At 38.5% G+C, this 19693-nt stretch overlaps 1 protein-coding gene across 1 annotated transcript in view; it reads right to left on the bottom strand.

Annotated features, from left to right (window-relative positions):
• Window positions 1-1085: 1085 nt before the first annotated feature.
• LOC134211565 (uncharacterized) overlaps window positions 1086-19693 on the bottom strand; it is a 35640-nt gene continuing 17032 nt past the window's right edge. The window contains exons 2-5 of the mRNA XM_062688550.1: window positions 19290-19417; window positions 18929-19216; window positions 18738-18861; window positions 1086-1782 (exon numbers count right to left, since the gene is read on the bottom strand). Of these exons, the coding sequence (XP_062544534.1) occupies window positions 1637-1782; window positions 18738-18861; window positions 18929-19216; window positions 19290-19417 (686 nt within the window). The 3' untranslated portion in view covers window positions 1086-1636. The remainder of the gene's footprint in view (window positions 1783-18737; window positions 18862-18928; window positions 19217-19289; window positions 19418-19693) is intronic.

The following is a 19693-nucleotide window of genomic DNA, read 5'->3' as shown; positions in this document are numbered from 1 at the left end:
AAAAATGTAAATATCATAGCAAATAAGTATGATTGTAATGTTAAAAAAGCAAGGAACACCTAGAGATGAATGCATGTATTAGATAATTAGCAAATAAAATTATTTAAAAAAAAATCATCGCACACAGAGCGTACACGAAAACCAAAGAGTACAATGCTCTTGCTGTTAAATACCTGAGAGAGAGAAGAAAGCTCGCTTTATTTACGTTCATCCTAATGTCACTGCGAAGTAAACACTGCGATGCAATTTCAAATGGTCGTAACCAGAATTATTTATTTGGCAATTTATGTTCGCAACTTTTCTCATATCTCCTACAGTGAATTGAACCCGTAATTATCCATGTGAATGATCCTGATTATGAGAAATCGGTTTTGTTCCACGTTAGGAAGTTCATAACCATTAAAATCAGCTAATTCGAACAAGTTTTTAATTTGTTGAGTTTCCACGTTTTCCACACAAATAAAGAAGAAGAAGACATAGTAAATAAACGATCTGTCAGTGAGCTGGCTCATCTCTCTCAGTTAAATACCATATTCAAACTCGACACACCCCGTTACGTTGGAATATAGATACTCTGAAGTAGTTCGTAACGGTGTAAATCTGGTCACATTGTCAGGCTCGGTTCAACACTGAAGGTACCTTCTATCTTACAGGAATTCCCTCGTGAATTCCCTTGCTGTTATCAACGTAGCACAGGTGGGTGAGTATTGAAGCACAGTGTGTGCATTGGGAGCCATAGTGCACGTCCCGTGGTAGCGTAATGCCCAATAATCACTCAGAAGTATTTTTAATTGCGGGCCGGAGAATATGGCTGGAGAAAGGAATTGGTTTTATTGTGTCGGGAGGAGTGATCCCAACCGCATACTATCTGGGTTCGCAACCCCCAGAGGTCGAGAATTTCTGTAACCTTTTATATATGAAAAAAAACACCGCGAGATGGGTATCTCCACTAACAACATCAGAATTCCTTTTTTTGGATCAATACCAACCATTGACATCATTTTCGCCGGAACTATTCATAGAATAATATTAGATTGGGAACGACTCATTGTAAAAATTTCGGAAAATAGAATAAAATCTAGCAATTATTAAAATATTTCGAAATATTTTATTATAAGCGTCCAAAGTAACTTAATAACAAATCGCTAGCTATGACTCGTAATTGACCCTCATAACAATATATGAATATATAAATATATGAATGAGTAGTTACTCAAAGCTGTGATATGAGTTGACTTGCAATTGTTCTACAAAATCGATTCAGGTAAAAGAACATGCTCTTGCTTGTTTTTGAGGGAGATCAGTTTCGTCATAGACTGGCTTTTAAATATAAAGAAATACAGCAAACGAAGCTTCAGTTATCTGCAGTTATCAAAAAAAATCGACAAAACTCATCATTCGTCCAATACTTTAAGCCAATACTCCTAGTACGCTATATTACTTTTCTTACATGCAGACTTGGTTTCTGTTATGTACAAAAACTATGCGATCTTACAGGATAAAGGATGGGTTTCTCGATAATAACTAATGTATGTGTCCAGGAGATAGCTGAGTTTATCACAAGTGAAAATCTAATTTCCTGTCATCTTTTTGTCTCTTTGTCAAGCTATTCTATCGGTTGCTACCGGAACCGAGTTCAGTGACAACACCAACCAGCGCGTTGTTCATCTGCGTGTGCTATGTGATCCCTACTCCACGAGGGTGTCTCCAAACGTCCAGTGCCATCGGTCAACACGTTATCGCATTCCACTGGGATTCCCATCTGAACGACGCCATTCATCCCTGAGAATTAGAAAAGAAAATTCTATAGTGTAAATTCGTGTACGGAATTTGATTAATCGAGGTTCTGAATTGAGAAGAATGTGTATGCAATGTACTGCCTTTATATGCATATTTGTCCCATGTTTGCTGGGATTCCCTATATACATGGGACAGTTATGCCTATAACGGCAGTGTAGGTATGCGTGTATTTTTTACAGGATCAAATACTTTATGCATATGTACGTGGTTTTGTAGCTGGAGATCGTAGTAAGTCATGCTAAAGTAAAGTCCAATTTTTTTCAGGTCAAAAAATTTGCCAAGCGCTGTGTTATTATAAAAAATGTACAAAAAACGTATAAAAATGCAAGATAACTTAAAAGGTAATCTATCAATCAAGTTAAATTGCTGTGTGGAATATATTGCTGCTCCTGCGCTCGGCGTTTTTAGCTCCCTTTCATCGCTTATTGCATCGTTACTGGCGGATCTTCAAAAGATGATCTAAAACCCGCTGTTGATAATACATTCTAGCGCTTATGACTCCGGATGATGGTTGCGGACTGCTCCAAACGCATATGTGGCGGTTTCATAGATTTTGAGAAATTGTAAATAATTTTAAATTCCGAAACATAATTCCGACAAGCTATTGTTCTGGAAGGAACTGCTCTTATGCTGGACACCGGGGATACAAACATAATTGGTGAGCACTGTCGTAGCCTTACAAATCCTCGCTCTTAAATCAGCGGTAAATTTGTCTTCAACTCCAAAAATTGGAAAGCGTTCTTACGCTCCAAGAAATGAACACTCAATGATTGTTTATTTTCATCTAGAATTCCCTGTCAGCTGTAGATATTGGATGAGATACATGAATAAAATAAACAAAACTGAACAATTCAAAATTTAATCTAATGAAAACCCCGTTAAAAGAGAAAACCATTCTTTTACAACGATGCTATTCTCCGGCATGCATAAATTCGGTGACAACAGTAGGTCGAACGGTCTTTCCGCTTTCCCTTTCCACACACACAGTATCGGCAATAGGTCGAACGCATCTTCCCCTTTCGCTTCCCCTTACAGAGAAAAAAGGTATAAAAGCGAAGGTGCTTCGCACCGCAGCTCATTCAGTGATCGGAAGCCGTGACGGACGGTCGCACTTTTGGTTGGCTTTCCACACACGGTAGCGGCAATAGGTCGGACGGACCTTCCTCTTCTGCTTCCCCTTACAGAGGAAAAAGGTATAAAAGCGGAGGTGCTTCGCACCGCAGATCATTCACTGATCGGAAGCCGTGACGGACGGTCACACTTCTGGTTGGCTTTCCCACACACGGTAGCGGCAATAGGTCGGACGGACCCCTTTCGGAGGAAAAGGTATTAAAGCCAGGTGCTTCGCACTACGGCTCATTCTGTGATCGGACGTCGTGACGGACGGTCACACTCTTGGGTTGGCTTCCCCGAAGACGGTAGTGGCAGAAGGTCGGACGGACCTTTCCCCTTTCGGAGGAAGAGGAATAAAAGCAGTGGTGCTTCGCACCACGGCTCTGTTTGGAGGAAGAAGGTACGGTTGAATCTTTAATTGGAGCACGGCTCCCTTTCAGAGGAAAAGAGGAAAAGGTAATTGCACCACGGCTCCCCGTTTGGAGGAATAGTTCGGCTGGTTCTTACGCTGAACATCGTGACGGACGGTCATACTTTTGGTTGACAGTAGGTCGGACGGGCCTACCCTCTCACCAGTAGGTCGGACGGGCCTTGTCTCTTCCTAGTGGGTCGGGCGGGCCTTCTATTCCTAATAGGTCGGACGGGCCTACTCTCTTCCCAATAGGTCGGACGGGCCTACTCCCTTCCCAATAGGTCGGACGGGCCTACTCTCTTCCCAATAGGTCGGACGGGCCTACCCTCTCCACAGTAGGTCGGACGGGCCTACTCTTTATATTATCATGGAAGACAGGTCACAGCGGAATGCTTTACCGCCGCGACCACCAATGGCAACAGAAGATTTCGACATCAGCCTACTGAGATTGAATTTCAAATTTCTTCTCATTAGCTTCTTAGTATGCTGGCATTTTAAATGCCTACTACCAGAGCTTGAAATATTCATCTTCATGAAGCAACTTCAGTCCGAATTTTGACAAACATCGAATGAATATTCAAAACATAGAATGACATAGTCAGACGACTACTCCACAAACTCATTCATTCAACTGTCACTGAGTGTGGTCACTATGTGCAGAAAAACATATAATTAGCATTGTTTTCATCGATGTTTACCGTTGAATGTGCCTCGCGGATAAAAATAGGGTTTAGTTCTATGTGATAAATTATTTTACTCATTTAAAACGTGTTCAGATTTCAGATAATTTATCAGTTTGTAGAATGTGCATAAATATTCAATGAATAACATTCAATCGAATATTGACAGTCCAGAGCCGACTATGAATGTGTTTGGAAGTGAGCTGACAAGTGAAGAAAGGTAGACTTCACCAAAAAAATTCGATTATTTTACACTCTGCCTACTACGATTGAATTTCAAATACGTTATCATTTTTCATTATTGTCATTTTAAAATAGTTAAGTTTATTTCATTATTTTTATCGAGAATCCAATGTAGCTAAAAATACGAATGCTTTTTTCCGACTCACTTTATTCCCCACAATATTCACCTTCTCTACTCTTTCACTGTTTTTTCCGACAAGCAAATTAGTTGGAGTTGTTAATACGAAAACTAGAATTCTTTATTACATACCGGCGCAGTTGTTTAAATATTAATAACAGCTGCGAATTTATTATTTGTAGCTCCAAAGCATTGACGCTGTCCTGAAACTGCTCAGATAATTCTGTTTGAAACCATTGATTTACCAAACCATTAACAAAACCAATCTAGCCCAAATCCAATCCACATCCTTAACAAATCCAATCAAAATCCAATCCAATCAAAATCCCATCCAAACCCAATTAAAATCCAATCCAAACCCGATCCAAATCTATTGCAAATCCAATCCAAATCCAATTGAATCTTTTCCAAATTCAATACAAATCCAATTCAAATCCAACCAAATTCAATCCAAATCGCATCCCAATCCTCTCCAAATCCAAATCTGATCCAAATCCAATCCAAATCCGATCCAAATCCAATCCAAATCTAAACGAAATCCAATCCAAATCCAAATATATTTATATCATTTGCGAATTTATTATTTGTAGCTCTAAAGCATTGACGCTGTCCTGAAACTGCTCAGATAATTCTGTTTGAAACCATTGATTTACTAAACCATTAACAAAACCAATCTAACCCAAATCCAATCCACATCCTTAACAAATCCAATCAAAATTCAATCCAATCAAAATCCCATCCAAATCCAATTAAAATCCAAAAATCCAAATCCAAATCCAATCCAATTCAAATCCAATCCAAATCCAATTCAAATCCAAATCCAATCAAAATCCAATTCGAATGCAATCCAAATCCAATCCAACCCATCCCAAGTAACAATTTCCATGCTTCTTGGATTTAACTAATTCTTATTGCGGACTTATGACAGCAATCACGAAGTTGATTGCTCAGTTTTATTGGCGTTCTTATTGCTATCAATAAACCTCCCATAAATCTGCTGAAAAATGCTTTAAACGTCAAATGCCTATTGACCATATGAACAGATCTAAGGTAGTGATGAAGAGCGTAACAAATCCAATTTTCAACGCTCGAATAAAGCTTCAATTTTTGGTCATAATGTGGTCAATTGAATTACCCCCATAAGAATGTTTGTATTGCGAAGAGTTTATGACGGTGTTTTATAAATGCAATTTTTTTCTGATCAAATTCCATGATAGCCATATTGAATTCGGAAAAGCATTTCGCAGTCAGTGAATTATATCACTGAAATGTATGATTTAACGAAATTTTCACCGCTTATCATACTTTTTCCGATAAATAATTTTATTAATTAATAGTTTGGGCAAAAATACTAATCGATTTAGTGGACATCCTAGATGTTGTGGTAATCAATAATTTCGATTTATTTCCCTGAACTACGTTATATGGCTGGCGCGTGGTGTTCAACCTTATTTTTTTCATAACATTTGACCATAAAATCGGAAGCGCACTTCTTTTCAATGGTACTGAATCGAAAAAACAACCTGAAATAAAATATTATATGTCATCATAATTTTCATCAACAATCCATTTTGTTATTATTTTCCTGCAAAGATTTGTTTCTCTTTTTTTAATGCAACATTTTGACAGCTGCCGCAGCCAAATTCCCTTTTTTGCGGGTGGTTTAAAAAGGGTTTCTAAATGCTCTTATAATAGGTTTATAGTGGTTATCTGGAGATGGCCACTTGGCAATATCTTACTCTTATAGTGGTCATCAGAAGGTTGCCGTATATTACTCGGTTTTGTTGTTAGATCTTATAAATTGATCTTGAAAACCATTCTTAGAGCGGAATAAAACTTAAAATGTTACTTGGGATATCCAATCCAATTCAAATCCGATCCAAATCCATCCCAAATCCAAATCCTATCCAAATCCTATCCAAATCCAATCCAAATCCAATCCAAAATCAATCCATATTTAATCCAAATCCAATCCAAATCCGTTCCAAATCCAATCCATATTCAATCCTTCATAATCAAATCATCGAGGGTTAACTCGAGATCGTGTCCGTAGATGGTTGCCATAATAAACATCAAAAGCTTTCTTTTCGCACAGAAAAACTTTTTTTTTACCCAAAATCAGATTTCTTGAAGAAGATTTGCCCGCCATATCAGATATTCGTTAACATTCTAACCTCAGTACCACCATTCCCCAAAAAAGGGTTTGAAAATTGTACATGAATAAAAACTACGCGCCTAGAACAACTTGACGTATATAATGTAAATAAGCGCCACCTTAACTCTTTTAATCCATTTTTCAATGTCTTGAAAATGTTGAAATATCTTACCCAACAGGTAATTCCTTAAACACAATAACCGCCATACCGGTTCAACTCTGAACCAGTGGTGGAAATCTGCGAACCTTACTCACAAAACAAGAAGTAGGCAATGCAAAAGACTCGCGAACATTTGTTTTGCCTTTTTCTTGCCTACCTACTACTCGCAGAGAAAACAAAAAAACGAACCCCGAAAAATGTTCGTGAAGCTTCGCGAGTCATTTCGGTTAATTTGCTAAAAGTCATAAAACAACATCGGAACTTTTTTTTTTTTTTTTAACTAATTTTATTTGCTAATTATCTAATACATGCATTCATCTCTTAGACTAGGTGTTCCGTGTTTTCTTAACACTATCATCCTTATTTGCTATGTTATATTTTTAGTTATTATTAATACATTTCAATTGCCTCTGGCAGTTAGATTTTCCTCAGGTTGAATTGAACCATGTAGGAATTACAATGTTTTCAACTTAAACTAATCTTAACCTATTTTATACTAAGGGTACAAGGAGTTAATCGTTGCAATAGAAGATTGCAACGATTTTTGTCTAAAATTGGAAATTATTTTGTTGGACATTTGTTGCAATGTCTCAATATTAGAAATTCTATGAAGTTCATTGGTACTATACCACGGAGGCAACTTTAGAATCATTTTCAGAATTTTATTTTGAATCCTCTGAAGTGCCTTCTTTCTGGTATTGCAGCAACTAGTCCATATTGGCACAGCATACAACATGGCAGGTCTAAACATTTGTTTGTAAATCAAAAGTTTGTTCTTAAGACAAAGTTTTGATTTTCTGTTTATAAGTGGATATAGACACTTAATATATTTGTTACATTTGGCTTGAAGACCTTCAATGTGATTTTTAAAAGTTAATTTTTGATCTAGCAGAAGTCCTAAATATTTAGCTTCGCTAGACCAATTAATTGGAACCCCATTCATAGTGACAATATGTCTGCTAGAAGGTTTCAAATAAGAAGCTCTCGGCTTATGTGGGAAAATTATAAGCTGAGTTTTAGAAGCATTCGGGGAAATTTTCCATTTTGCAAGTAAGTGGAGAAAATATCCAAACTTTTGCAATCTACTACAAATGACACGAAGGCTACGCCCTTTGGCTGAGAGACCTGTGTCATCTGCAAACAAAGATTTTGACACCCTGATGGTAAATCAGGTAAGTCAGAAGTAAAAAATGTTATACAATATGGGCCCCAGTATGCTGCCTTGGGGACACTAGCCCTTACAGGTAATCTATCAGATTTAGTATTCTGATAGTTTACCTGCAGTGAGCGATCTGATAAATAATTTTGGATCAGTTTAATGATGTACAGAGGAAAATTAAAATTCATCAATTTTACAATCAAACCTTCATGCCAAACACTGTCAAATGCTTTCTCTATATCAAGAAGAGCAACTCCAGTCGAATATCCTTCAGATTTGTTGAGCCGAATTAAGTTCGTAACTCTTAATAACTGATGAGTGGTTGAATGCCCATGGCGAAAACCAAATTGCTCATCAGCAAAAATAGAATTGTCATTAATATGAACCATCATTCTATTTAAAATAATCTTTTCAAACAGTTTGCTTATTGAAGAAAGCAAACTGATTGGGCGATAACTAGAAGCCTCAGCTGGATTTTTGTCCGGCTTCAAAATTGGAACAACTTTGGCGTTTTTCCATTTATCTGGGAAGTATGCCAATTGAAAACATTTGTTAAATAAATTAACCAAAAAGGATAAAGAGCTCTCAGGAAGTTTTTTGATAAGTATGTAGAAAATACCATCATCACCCGGGGCTTTCATATTTTTAAATTTTCTAGTAATAGATCTCACTTCATCCAAATTAGTTCCCAACGAAGGGTCAAAAACATTCTCTTGGTTGAGAATGTCTTCGAAGCTCCGTGTAACCTGATCCTCAATTGGACTAGTGAGACCTAGACTAAAATTATGGGCACTCTCGAACTGCTGAGCAAGTTTTTGAGCCTTTTCGCCATTTGTTAATAAAATTTTATTTCCCTCTTTAAGCGCTGGAATTGGCTTTTGAGGTTTTTTTAAGAATTTTTGTTAATTTCCAAAAGGGTTTCGAACTGGGATCCAACTTCGAGACATTATTCTCAAAGTTGGTATTTCTCAGAATAGCGAAACGTTTTTTAATTTCATTTTGCAAATTTCGCCAAATAACTTTCAACGCGGGATCGCGAGTTCTTTGGTATTGCCTTCTTCTCACATTTTTAAGACGGATCAGTAGCTGAAGATCGTCGTCAATAATAATGGAGTTGAATTTAACTTCACATTTCGGAATTGCAATCCCTCTGGCTTCGACAATTAAATTTGTCAAAGATACGAGAGCATTATCAATATCACTTTTGGTATCGAGAGGAATATCAACATCAAAATTCCTATCGATATACGTTTTGATAAATCCCAATCAGCTCTATGATAATTAAAAGTAGAGCTGATTGGATTATAAATGGCTTCTTGTGAGATTTCAAATGTCACAGGAAGGTGATCAGAGTCAAAGTCAGCATGAGTTACCAATTGGCCACACAGCTGACTTGAATCCGTTAAAACTAAATCAATTGTAGAAGGATTTCGACTGGAAGAAAACAAGTTGGTCCATTGGGATATTGAATAGTATAATATCCCGCAGAACAATCTTCAAATAAAATTTTACCATTGGAATTGCTTTGAGCATTATTCCACGAACGGTGTTTGGCATTGAAGTCACCAATTACGAAGAATTTTGATTTGTTGCGAGTCAGAATTTGAAGATCAGCTTTCAACAAATTATTTTGCTGCCCATTGCATTGAAAAGGCAAGTAGGCTGCAATGAAGAAAAATTGTCCAAAATTTGTTTCAACAGAAACTCCCAAGGTTTCAAAAACTTTGGTTTCAAACGAAGAAAATAATTTATGTTTGATACGTCTATTAATGACAATGGCGACCCCACCACAGGCGCTGTCAAGACGATCATTTCTGTAGATAAAATAGTTTGGATCTCTTTTAATGGAGAGTCCTGGTTTCAAATACGTTTCAGTTATAATGGCAATATGCACATTATGAACTGAAAGGAAGTTGAATAATTCATCTTCCTTACCCTTTAAAGAGCGGGCATTCCAATTTAGAACTTTCACACAATTATTTGGATCCATTGAAACGGAGTCCGATAACAATTTTTGTGTGTACTTTATACCAACCTGAACAGCTTCAGGAATGGTATTTGCTTTGAACATTGCATCAATCATGTGATGCAATTGTTCAGTTAAAAAATCAAAGTCGGAAGCAGTCATGCTACCTGAATCGGCAACATGACCGTTGTTTTCCGTTGGGACATGGGTATAAACCTCATTTTGAGAAGAGAAATTTTGTCTACCAGCAGCGATGTTTGCATACGTAGGTACATTCGAAAAATTGGAATTTACTGAAGTGCTTGCTACCCGTTGACGAGCGGCAAAATTTGTTTGTGAATTGTGGTGGGTATGAATTGCTCGACCGGTAACCGGTTTCGAAATTTGAGCGTTGGAAAAATTTCTACCCGGCGAATCTGGGATCCGATTGGAATTTCCGTCATCAATTTTGCACGGGAATTCAAAACTTTTTGCGTGAAGGGCATTCCCAGAAATTGGATTTATGATTGCCCCACAATTTGCGCACTTAAATTTATTGGAATCTTCTCTCACAGGACATGCGTCCTTGGCGTGAGAGGTTCCACCACAAATCATGCATTTAGCATCCATGTGACAATGTTTGGTTCCATGACCCCACTTTTGGCACTTACGGCACTGGGTAGGATTTTGGAAATTTCCCCCAGGCCTGCGGAAATGTTCCCATGTAACACGGACATGAGACATAATACAGGCCTTTTCCAAACTTTTCATATTATTTAGTTCACTTTTGTTAAAATGAACTAAATAAAATTCTTGAGAAATGCCCCTCTGGGAAGTACCAGAATGGGATTTCTTTTTCATCTTAATTACTTGGACTGGTGAAAATCCAAGTAATTGAGAAATTTCAATTTTAATCTCATCCAGTGATTTGTCATCACTGGGGAGACCTTTCAAGACGACTTTGAACAATCGCTCAGTTTTGTCGTCGTATGTGAAGAATTTATGGCGCTTCTCAGTTAAATAGTGAAGAAGACGTTTGCGATCGTCAAAGGATCCCGGCAAAACGCGGCAGTCACCCTTCCTAGCAATCTGAAATGAAACTTTGATCCCCTGAAGGTTACTCAAAATCTCATTCCGGAAGCCAGAAAACTCGGCAACAGATACCACAATTGGCGGAATCCTTTGCTTTTTCGCATGAATCGAATCACCTGGGCTAGAGGTATATTCGATTTGCTCAATTTGATCATTAATCAAACCGAACTGATTGCTCAGTTCGATTGGAGAAGAATTATTTCCGATATTAGAGTTAGAAGGAATATCTGAATTCTCCAGCTTCCTTCTGTTTTTCCGCGCTTTGGCAGGACGGTCTTGAAACCTTGTTTCTTTGAAGGAAGTGGAGAATTCAGAGACTTCTTCCTCTTGTTTTTGTTAATACTCATTGCTGAGCGTGGAGACGTGACCTTCTAAGAGGTTTTTTCCCAGAACGGTGTCCCTGCAGGATTACCACCGCTTGTCGGAATTTTACTTCCGCAAACGGGTCCAACGTAAAACGAAGGCACGGGTCCTTGCAAAGATCGTAACGGGATCAGTGGGTACAAATAGCGCTAAGAAGCACCGTTGAAATTAAAATAGCTTCGGGTAGTATTAAAAACTTCCTTCCGCAACGAGAGAAAGAACCGCACAGCACGAAAGCACGATGCGGTCTGAACATCGGAACTTATTTCTCACTGATGTTCGAGCAAGAACACAATTGTTTATTGTTATTGTGTTTATGTCGAGTCAAATCTATCCATTGCATTCGAAGTAATCACAAAAACTCGCGACCGTGTTTTTACTCCCGAACAAAATACAGCCCGGCTTTTTGTTTTTGCTCTGCCCGTACTCGCGAACAAAGCAAGCGCCAGAAAAATGCAGGCAGTAGGTTCGCGCGAGTGTGGCATTTTTGGTAGGCCCAATTACACTCTTTTCTTACTCGTGAAGCGAGTATTTCCACCACTGCTGAACCCAGCTCTGAGCTAAACTGAATTCCATAACAATGCTTTTTTCCGACGCACTTTATTCCCCACTAGCACGTTCCGATTTCTCCTTATTATTTTAAATAATATTCACTTCAAAATTTACTAACTACTGTTGGTAGTTGTTAGCTCTCTCCATATTCTCAAAGTTATGTGCCATAATGTTATTATCGTTAGCTAAGCCAATTAAACAGACTTGAAGAAAGCCTTGATAAGAGTGAATATTTTACCTTCATATTATGCATTTAGGTACATTACTTCATGTTCGGAGATTTAACATTTTTGATCCCATGCTTTTTTTATTGTCTTTATCTTTATTTAATATCTCTATTATCTTTATAAGGTCAGCCAAACGGAAATCGTGGATTCTAATGTGTGAAAGCATAGAGAATACACCCGTAGTGGCCAGACTCAAAAAAACTCTTTCAAAAGACCACTCCAATGGTGTGGGTAGCCTCCGAAAGACGGATGGTTCGCTCACTGTAGAGCCTAGCGATACACTGAGCGAATTGTTAAAGATCCACTTCCCTGATTCAATCCCTGAGTCGAGCATCGGCGACCAAGGCACTGGAATTGCTGTCTCAGATCCACAAGAGATCCAATCATGGGTTTCTGGATCTAAAAAGACGCAATAAGGGCTGCAAAGGAAGCTTTCACTCGGGCCAGGGTTGAGAGGGCTGTGAGATCTTTCGAGCCATTTAAGTCTCCTGGCATGGATGGAATATTCCCAGCGTTGATCCAAAAGAGGAGAAAACACTGGTTCCACCCTTGGTTGAGATTTTTAAGGCGAGTCTGATTTTGGGGCACATACCTAACGATTGGCGTCAAATCCGGGCTGTCTTCATTCCGAAGGCAGGCAAGAGAGATAAAACCAACCCCAAAGCATTCAGGCCGATAAATTTATCCTCTGTAATGCTCAAAATTATGGAAAAGGTACTATGCGAGTACATAAATCACAAATTTATGAAAGCAATGCCTTTGTCAAAAAACCAATTCGCTTATCAAAGTGGAAAATCTACGATCTCGGCACTACATACGGTAGTTCAAAAATCGAAAAAACACTTAATGCAAAAGAAATTGCTCTTGTAGCATTTCTTGATATTGAGGGCGCATTCGATAACGCTTCTTATTCGTCTATAGGGTCAGCAATGTTGAGGAGAAAATTCGACCCATGCATTGTTACCTGGGTACATGCTATGCTAGCTAATCGGAAAATCTCCTCTGAGCTTAGCGGTTCATACATCACTGTTAAAGCAACAAGGGGGTGTCCGCAAGGCGGAGTGCTTTCTCCTTTGTTGTGGTCACTGGTGGTGGATGAGCTTCTAGACAGCTTAGAGAGAAGAGGCTTCGAAGTGGTTGGATATGCTGATGACGTTGTCATTATTGTACGAGGCAAATTCGAAAGTGTTATCGTGGAAAGAATGCAATCTGCCCTAAATCACACTTTTTCCTGGTGTCAAAAAGAACAACTAGGCATAAATCCTACAAAAACTTCCATTATCCCTTTCACCAAACGGAGAAAGGTACAACTGAAACCCCTTTTCTTGAATCAAACACAATTAGTCTATTCAAGTGAAGTAAAATATCTAGGTGTCATACTCGACGCAAAGCTTAATTGGAACTCTTATCTCCAATCAGTTGTGCAGAAAGGTCTCAATACACTTTGGGTTTGTTCAAAAACCCTTGGTAAAAGATGGGGCCTAAAACCAAGTATGATCATGTGGATATATAAAACCATTGTCCGTCCCAGGAAAACTTACGCTTCCCTTGTCTGGTGGCCTAAAACTAATGAGGCTGCTGCAAGGGCTAAGCTTAACAAAATCCAACGCACCGCTTGCATAGCCATCACTGGTGCAGTTCGTAGTACACCCACTTTGGCCCTAGACGCAATGCTTCACCTGCCCCGGTTAGATCAATTCATAAAGCTGGAAGCGGAAAAAGTGCTCTAAGGTTAAAGAGAACAAAAACACTGCTGTCGGGAGACCTTACGGGTCACCTCAGCATATTAAATGAATTTGCCATAAATCCCGCAATAGGAATTTGTAGTGACTGGATGGAAACGGTAGTCAATTATGACTTACCTTACGATGTGTTCATTCCTTCCCGCCAGGAGTGGGAAGGAGGTGGACCCAGCGTTCCAACAGGCTCTATAAATTTCTTCACAGATGGTTCGAAAATGAATAATCTGACAGGATCCGGAATCTATGGCCCTACAACGAAAATTTCTGTCCACTTAGGACAGTGGCCCACAGTATTTCAGGCGGAAATATATGCAATATTAGAATGCGTGTTATTATGCCTGAGGAGAAAGTATAGATTTGCAAAAATAGGTATTTTCTCTGACAGCCAAGCGGCACTTAAGTCGCTTAATAACTACACTTGTAACTCAAAGCTAGTGTGGGAATGCATTCTGGCTTTGAAAAACTTATCCATACGCAATCGAGTCTACCTATATTGGATCCCAGGACATACGGGTCTAGAGGGAAACGAGATTGCTGATGAGCTAGCCAGGAATGGATCTAATGAAAGGTTCATTGGCCCTGAGCCCTTCTGCGGGATCTCAGACTGCTCTGTAAAAATGGAACTGAACAAATATATGGTCAGTCAAATCACATCAAACTGGAATGCACTTCCCCATACGAGCCAATCCAAAAGGCTCGTAACGATTAACCCCAAGAAAACCCAACAACTATTAGGTCTCAACAAAAGGGATCTCAACATCTACACCGGTCTAATAACTGGACACTGCCCCTGCAGATACCATCTACAAAAGATCGGAGCAATCCAAACCTCAAATTGCCGCTTCTGTGACGAGGAGAGAGAAACATCAGAACACATCCTCTGCTATTGCAGTGCACTCACTCAACGTAGGTTCAAAGTTCTCAGCAGCCCTTTCTAGGGCCTGCTGACATATGGATCTTATCCCCCAAGGACGTGGTTGGCTTCATAAAGCTAGTCTCGCCAGAATGGGGAGTCACATACTGTAACTCAGGATCTCTATTCATCAATAATAGATGGTCTTGAGTTCAGTCGATACCAAGGTATCTCAGTGACAAACATGTTACTGAGATAACTTGCGTATTTCACAGCAAAAGGGTATATCACAATAGTCCTAAAATCTGGACGCAGTGATCTTCACCCGACAAACGAGGATCTTTATTTAAAGTCTCCCTACTTTCAGCCCGAGGCTGGCTCGTCTCCGCGTTCCAATGCTCGCAAAATATGTTGAAATATTGTACAGATGAGATTGATTTGCATCTATAAGAAGCCATAAAATTATATATTTGATACCCTTCCTTTTCAATGTTTCGAAATTAATAGATGTACAATGTATCAAATGTGTCGAATAGTTTCTTTATTGCAGTTTTACCACGTTTTACTGTACTTGTACAAGTACATGTACACTACTATTTCACATTACATAATTGGTTTTAAATAAGAGACAAAAACCGGTTCTCTTCCAGGGTATGTATTTATATATTCTTGTTTTAGAGGGCGAGTAGAGGGGTTTGGGCATGCGTGCCAGGACATGGGAGTCATTCAGAGACACATGGGAGACAATCCTGGGATTTGTTCACTATGCTATTGGAAACACGAACATTTACTATATCAATTGCCTACGACATATTGAGCGCTTATGTTATTTTTAATATTTTAGAATAGGCACTTGTTTCCAGACCTGGATTGGGAAAATATTTGAGTAGGAGACAAATTTGTCAATATAATTGTGATTCAACACAAGCTGTCAATGCACATTCTTAGCCATTTTGTTATAGCAACCTTGTAGATAGGCTGAACCAGTTAATTAAGTACTTTGTCCCCTAGATTGGATTTTCTCGATGATCAACTAAATCGACCGGCATACCCAATCGTCTCTCCTACTGAATTTTACTTTCCTGTCTGCAGCAATCCTCTACTTTTTGAGCTAGGGTTTTTAGTTATTCGTCCCAATCGGCTATTCCTGAACAACCCATTTTGTATCCAAGAAAATGTCACCTGCATCACTTCATAAACATTTTTTTAGGCCCAGAGATCAATATTGTTATATTTATTATACTTAACAAATTTATTATATTGTTCCTCATATGATTGATATATTTTTTGAGATTATGCATCACCTGTGCTAAATGTGCAAATATTACCTGGCAATCTAACTGCATTGATTGTCTGCCTTTTCAGAATTCCCAATAAGATTCCGTTGAAATATCACAAATGATGGTAATTGTTTGTGGAAAGGGAAAGAAAAGTGCTAGAATGATAAGCGGGAACAATAGCTAATTCCATTTAAATCTTTTAGTATCATTAGTGATTAGCACATGTTATTATTTTATAATGGGGGCACGTATGGAACACATTTTTCAACGAGAGTGTCAGACGGCTGACCCATGCTCGACTAAAATAGTAAAATTCAGCTTAAATATCTTAATTTTGTTTGATTGTTTTTATTCTATTTTTATTTTTTGCCATCGAATGATTAGGAGCTTATTTTCAGCATCACATCCTAATGCAAGAGAGGATAAAAATTCTGCGTTAGAACAGTTTAGGAGGTCCCCGATTCGGTGCATTGTTGCACTGGCGTGTGGAGCATAGTTGTCCCGTGTCATTTATTGCGATGTCGTCTATGACGCCTTTGCTTGAACATATCATTTTATATAAAGGCTGGACATTAGGGTGGCTCAAAGAACACTTTTTCAAATTATTTAATGGGCCGCCCTTTTATTCGGTTCTATTTGATGCCCTGATGCTCTGGACAAAATTTCAGCCAAATCGGTCAACGTTTAGGCAGTGCTAAACTTCCAACGAGTTTATATGGAAAAATGTATGCAGAAACATCCAAAAACAGTGATTTGCTGTTGGACGGCACAATTTACAATGAAGAACTATGATACTAATTCAGATCTTCAAGAATTTAATACAGAATGTTATGCTGAAAACCGCGAGAAGATTTGAGTTTGTTAGGCAAAGATATTAGCATTTTACTGGAATGTGGGTGGGGTGAATTTATTTCTTTTCAAATGTAAAAGAAACGAAATTTGCTCAAACCCCACTTCAGAGAAATGCTAATAACTTAGCCGGGCAAATTCTAATCTTCTCGCGGTTTTCTGTATAACATTCTGTATTAAATTCTTCAAGATCTGAATGAGTATCATAGTACTTCATCGTAAATTGTGCCGTCCAACTGCAAATCACTGTTTTTGCATGTTTCTGCATACATTTTTGTATATAAACTATATAAACATATATAAACAAGCCCAGACGTTGACCGATTTGACTGAAATTTTGTCCAGAGCATCAAGGCATCAAATAGAACTGAATAAGAGGGTGGCCCATCAAAAAAATGAAAAAAGTTTTTCCCATAAAAAGTTTTTTTTTTTTTAACTTTATTTTGGTGTCCCATACTACTGGACATGTTAATAATTCATTCTAATTCTCAAATCTTTTGGTAGATACTTCTGAAGGCTGTCAAGGCGGTGGGAGGGACATTGCCTATGAGTGGCAGTGGCGGCTGTGCTCGGGGCGGCAGTATGGTGAAAGCAGTTTCGGGACAGTTAGGATTGAGTGTTCATACTTAAGAGAATATCTAGAATAATATTATATTTTGATGAGCAATAACAATGCCAACCTTCATTTTTTTAAAGTGATGAACTCTAATTTTGAAAAATCACTTTAATAAAGTTAAAAAAAAAAATCATTTTTTTAATCACGATCTTTATTTAGTAGCCTAAAAGATCAGTACTCGTAATATTACTTAATTCGGTGGGCACGCTTGGAACACATTTTTAACTCAAGTTCGACAACAAGTGGTCCACAAGTGTAAAATTTAATTGATTTATTTCAATTCAGTTTAATTATTTTTATTTTTCTGCGTCAAATGGTTAGGTATTTGTTCCCCCAACCCTCCTTTTCTATTTTATGTTTCCAAACTTAAACCAACGTGATCATACTAATCCCAAACTGCACGTACCACGAACTCATATCAAAAGTTTCAAAACAATTATAGACTCTATCATATCAATTCCAATCTACCTGACCATATATCATGTCTATAAATACAGCCGTTTCTCTTTCTACAATATACTGCCGTGAATTGCATATTTGTCCCATATGAATAGGAAACCCAGCAAAGATGGGACAGATATGCGATTCACGGCAGTATACTACTCTCTAATAAATAGGTTCGATAGCAGTCACTAGAGCCCGAAGTAGACAACAAGCCGCTCCACACTTTCCTCCTCTATTCTTCAATCTGGACTCATTACCTCCTCTCCAGCCAGCCCCCATTCTATTTTATTTTTTTCCAATTTAAAAACAACAGGATTATACTAATCCCAAACTGCACGTACCTCTATCATATCAATCTACATAGCTTCTTTGACAATCACCAGAAAACGGATTCAACCATTTCCCTTCTACCGTAAGTATACATCATCTGAAAAGTTTCTAAACTATAACGAACTCTATCGTAGCGATCCCGAACTGTCTGAACATCTATCATGTATATAAACACAACCGTTTCTATCTCTACAAACAATTCTCTAATAAATAGGTTCCATAGCAGTCGCTAGAGCCGGAAGCGGACAACAAGCCGCTCCACATTCTCCTCCTCTATCTTCTATTCTCTCAAAAGTTTAATACTCAGAAACTGAACCGTTTCGGACCCCTTATGGGTCTGAAGCAGAGGACGGAACGCTCGAGCCTACCAGTCATTGGATGGAAAGGTCCGTTATGATAAAGGGTCTATCACAAGCCTCGTATAACCTGGAATAAGTTTTCCACGAGTCGAGTGCACATTGATTTCATGAGTTCTATATAGTAATCGTCACGTTGAAAATTGAAGCCAGCAGTGTAAACGTATTGCGTGGTGTCATACAACGTAGGTTGGCCACGACCCGGGGATGCGTTAAGTATAACGAGTATAACAGGAATAACAACTCACCACTGGCATATCCTGAGAGCACTAACGAGTCAGACGATTCGTACCGTTTCAACGAGGGACAAATCTGTTCTCCAGAGAGTTTGATTAATCCAACAGCTATTGATATAAATACTTGCTCGATTCCCTGAAACATCACGCAATGGTAAATATCACAGAACGTCTACAGCATTAACGTATCGAAAACAACTCACCTGATCTTGTAGCGCAGAAGTTTCGAAATAGTTGCCACCGATCGAGGTGGCGTATAGTGCAGCTTCTTCCCTGGAAACTGCTCGTCGCTCTTCCAGGTCGAGCTTATTCCCCACCAGCGAGAGCACCATCGGTTCCTGTACATTCCGTTGGAGTTCCTGAACCCACGATTTGATTTCGACAAACGAATTATACTGCGTTAGATCAAACACCAACAACGCGGCATTTGCATTCCTATAGTACAGTGGTGCCATGGCTTTGAACCGTTCCTGCCCGGCGGTATCCCAAACCTACGATGAAGATGAGAAAATATAAAGGTTAATAACTCATTGTGGTAATTTGAAGATGAGCCTTGTTTCTTACCTGCATTTTGACTTTGAAATCTTCTAGATTAACTTTGCATGTGAAAAATGACGCACCTATCGTCGGTGAAATTTCTTTTGTATACACGCTTGAAACATACCTCACAACCAGGCTCGTCTTTCCGACACCTGTAACAGAAAAATAGTAAAGATCAATCCACCTGCCACTAATAATGATAAATTACGCGTATATATTAGTATTTCCCTATGTTTTAACGTTGGGGCAAAAATAAACACCAAAATTAACTTACTTTCTAAATGTAAGGCACCTTCAAGGACAATGCCTTTTCCTATTTCATATAAGAATATTTTTGTAATTTAGATTGGTTTAGTTTTTTACTTCATTAAGTGCTAGCACCACTAATGGGTTGTTTTTGATGTTAAATGACATCAATCTCATTTTTA

This window comes from Armigeres subalbatus, chromosome 2, assembly GCF_024139115.2.
Source record: "Armigeres subalbatus isolate Guangzhou_Male chromosome 2, GZ_Asu_2, whole genome shotgun sequence".
Taxonomy (NCBI): domain Eukaryota; kingdom Metazoa; phylum Arthropoda; class Insecta; order Diptera; family Culicidae; genus Armigeres; species Armigeres subalbatus.
This window is presented reverse-complemented; position numbering and strand designations above follow the sequence as displayed.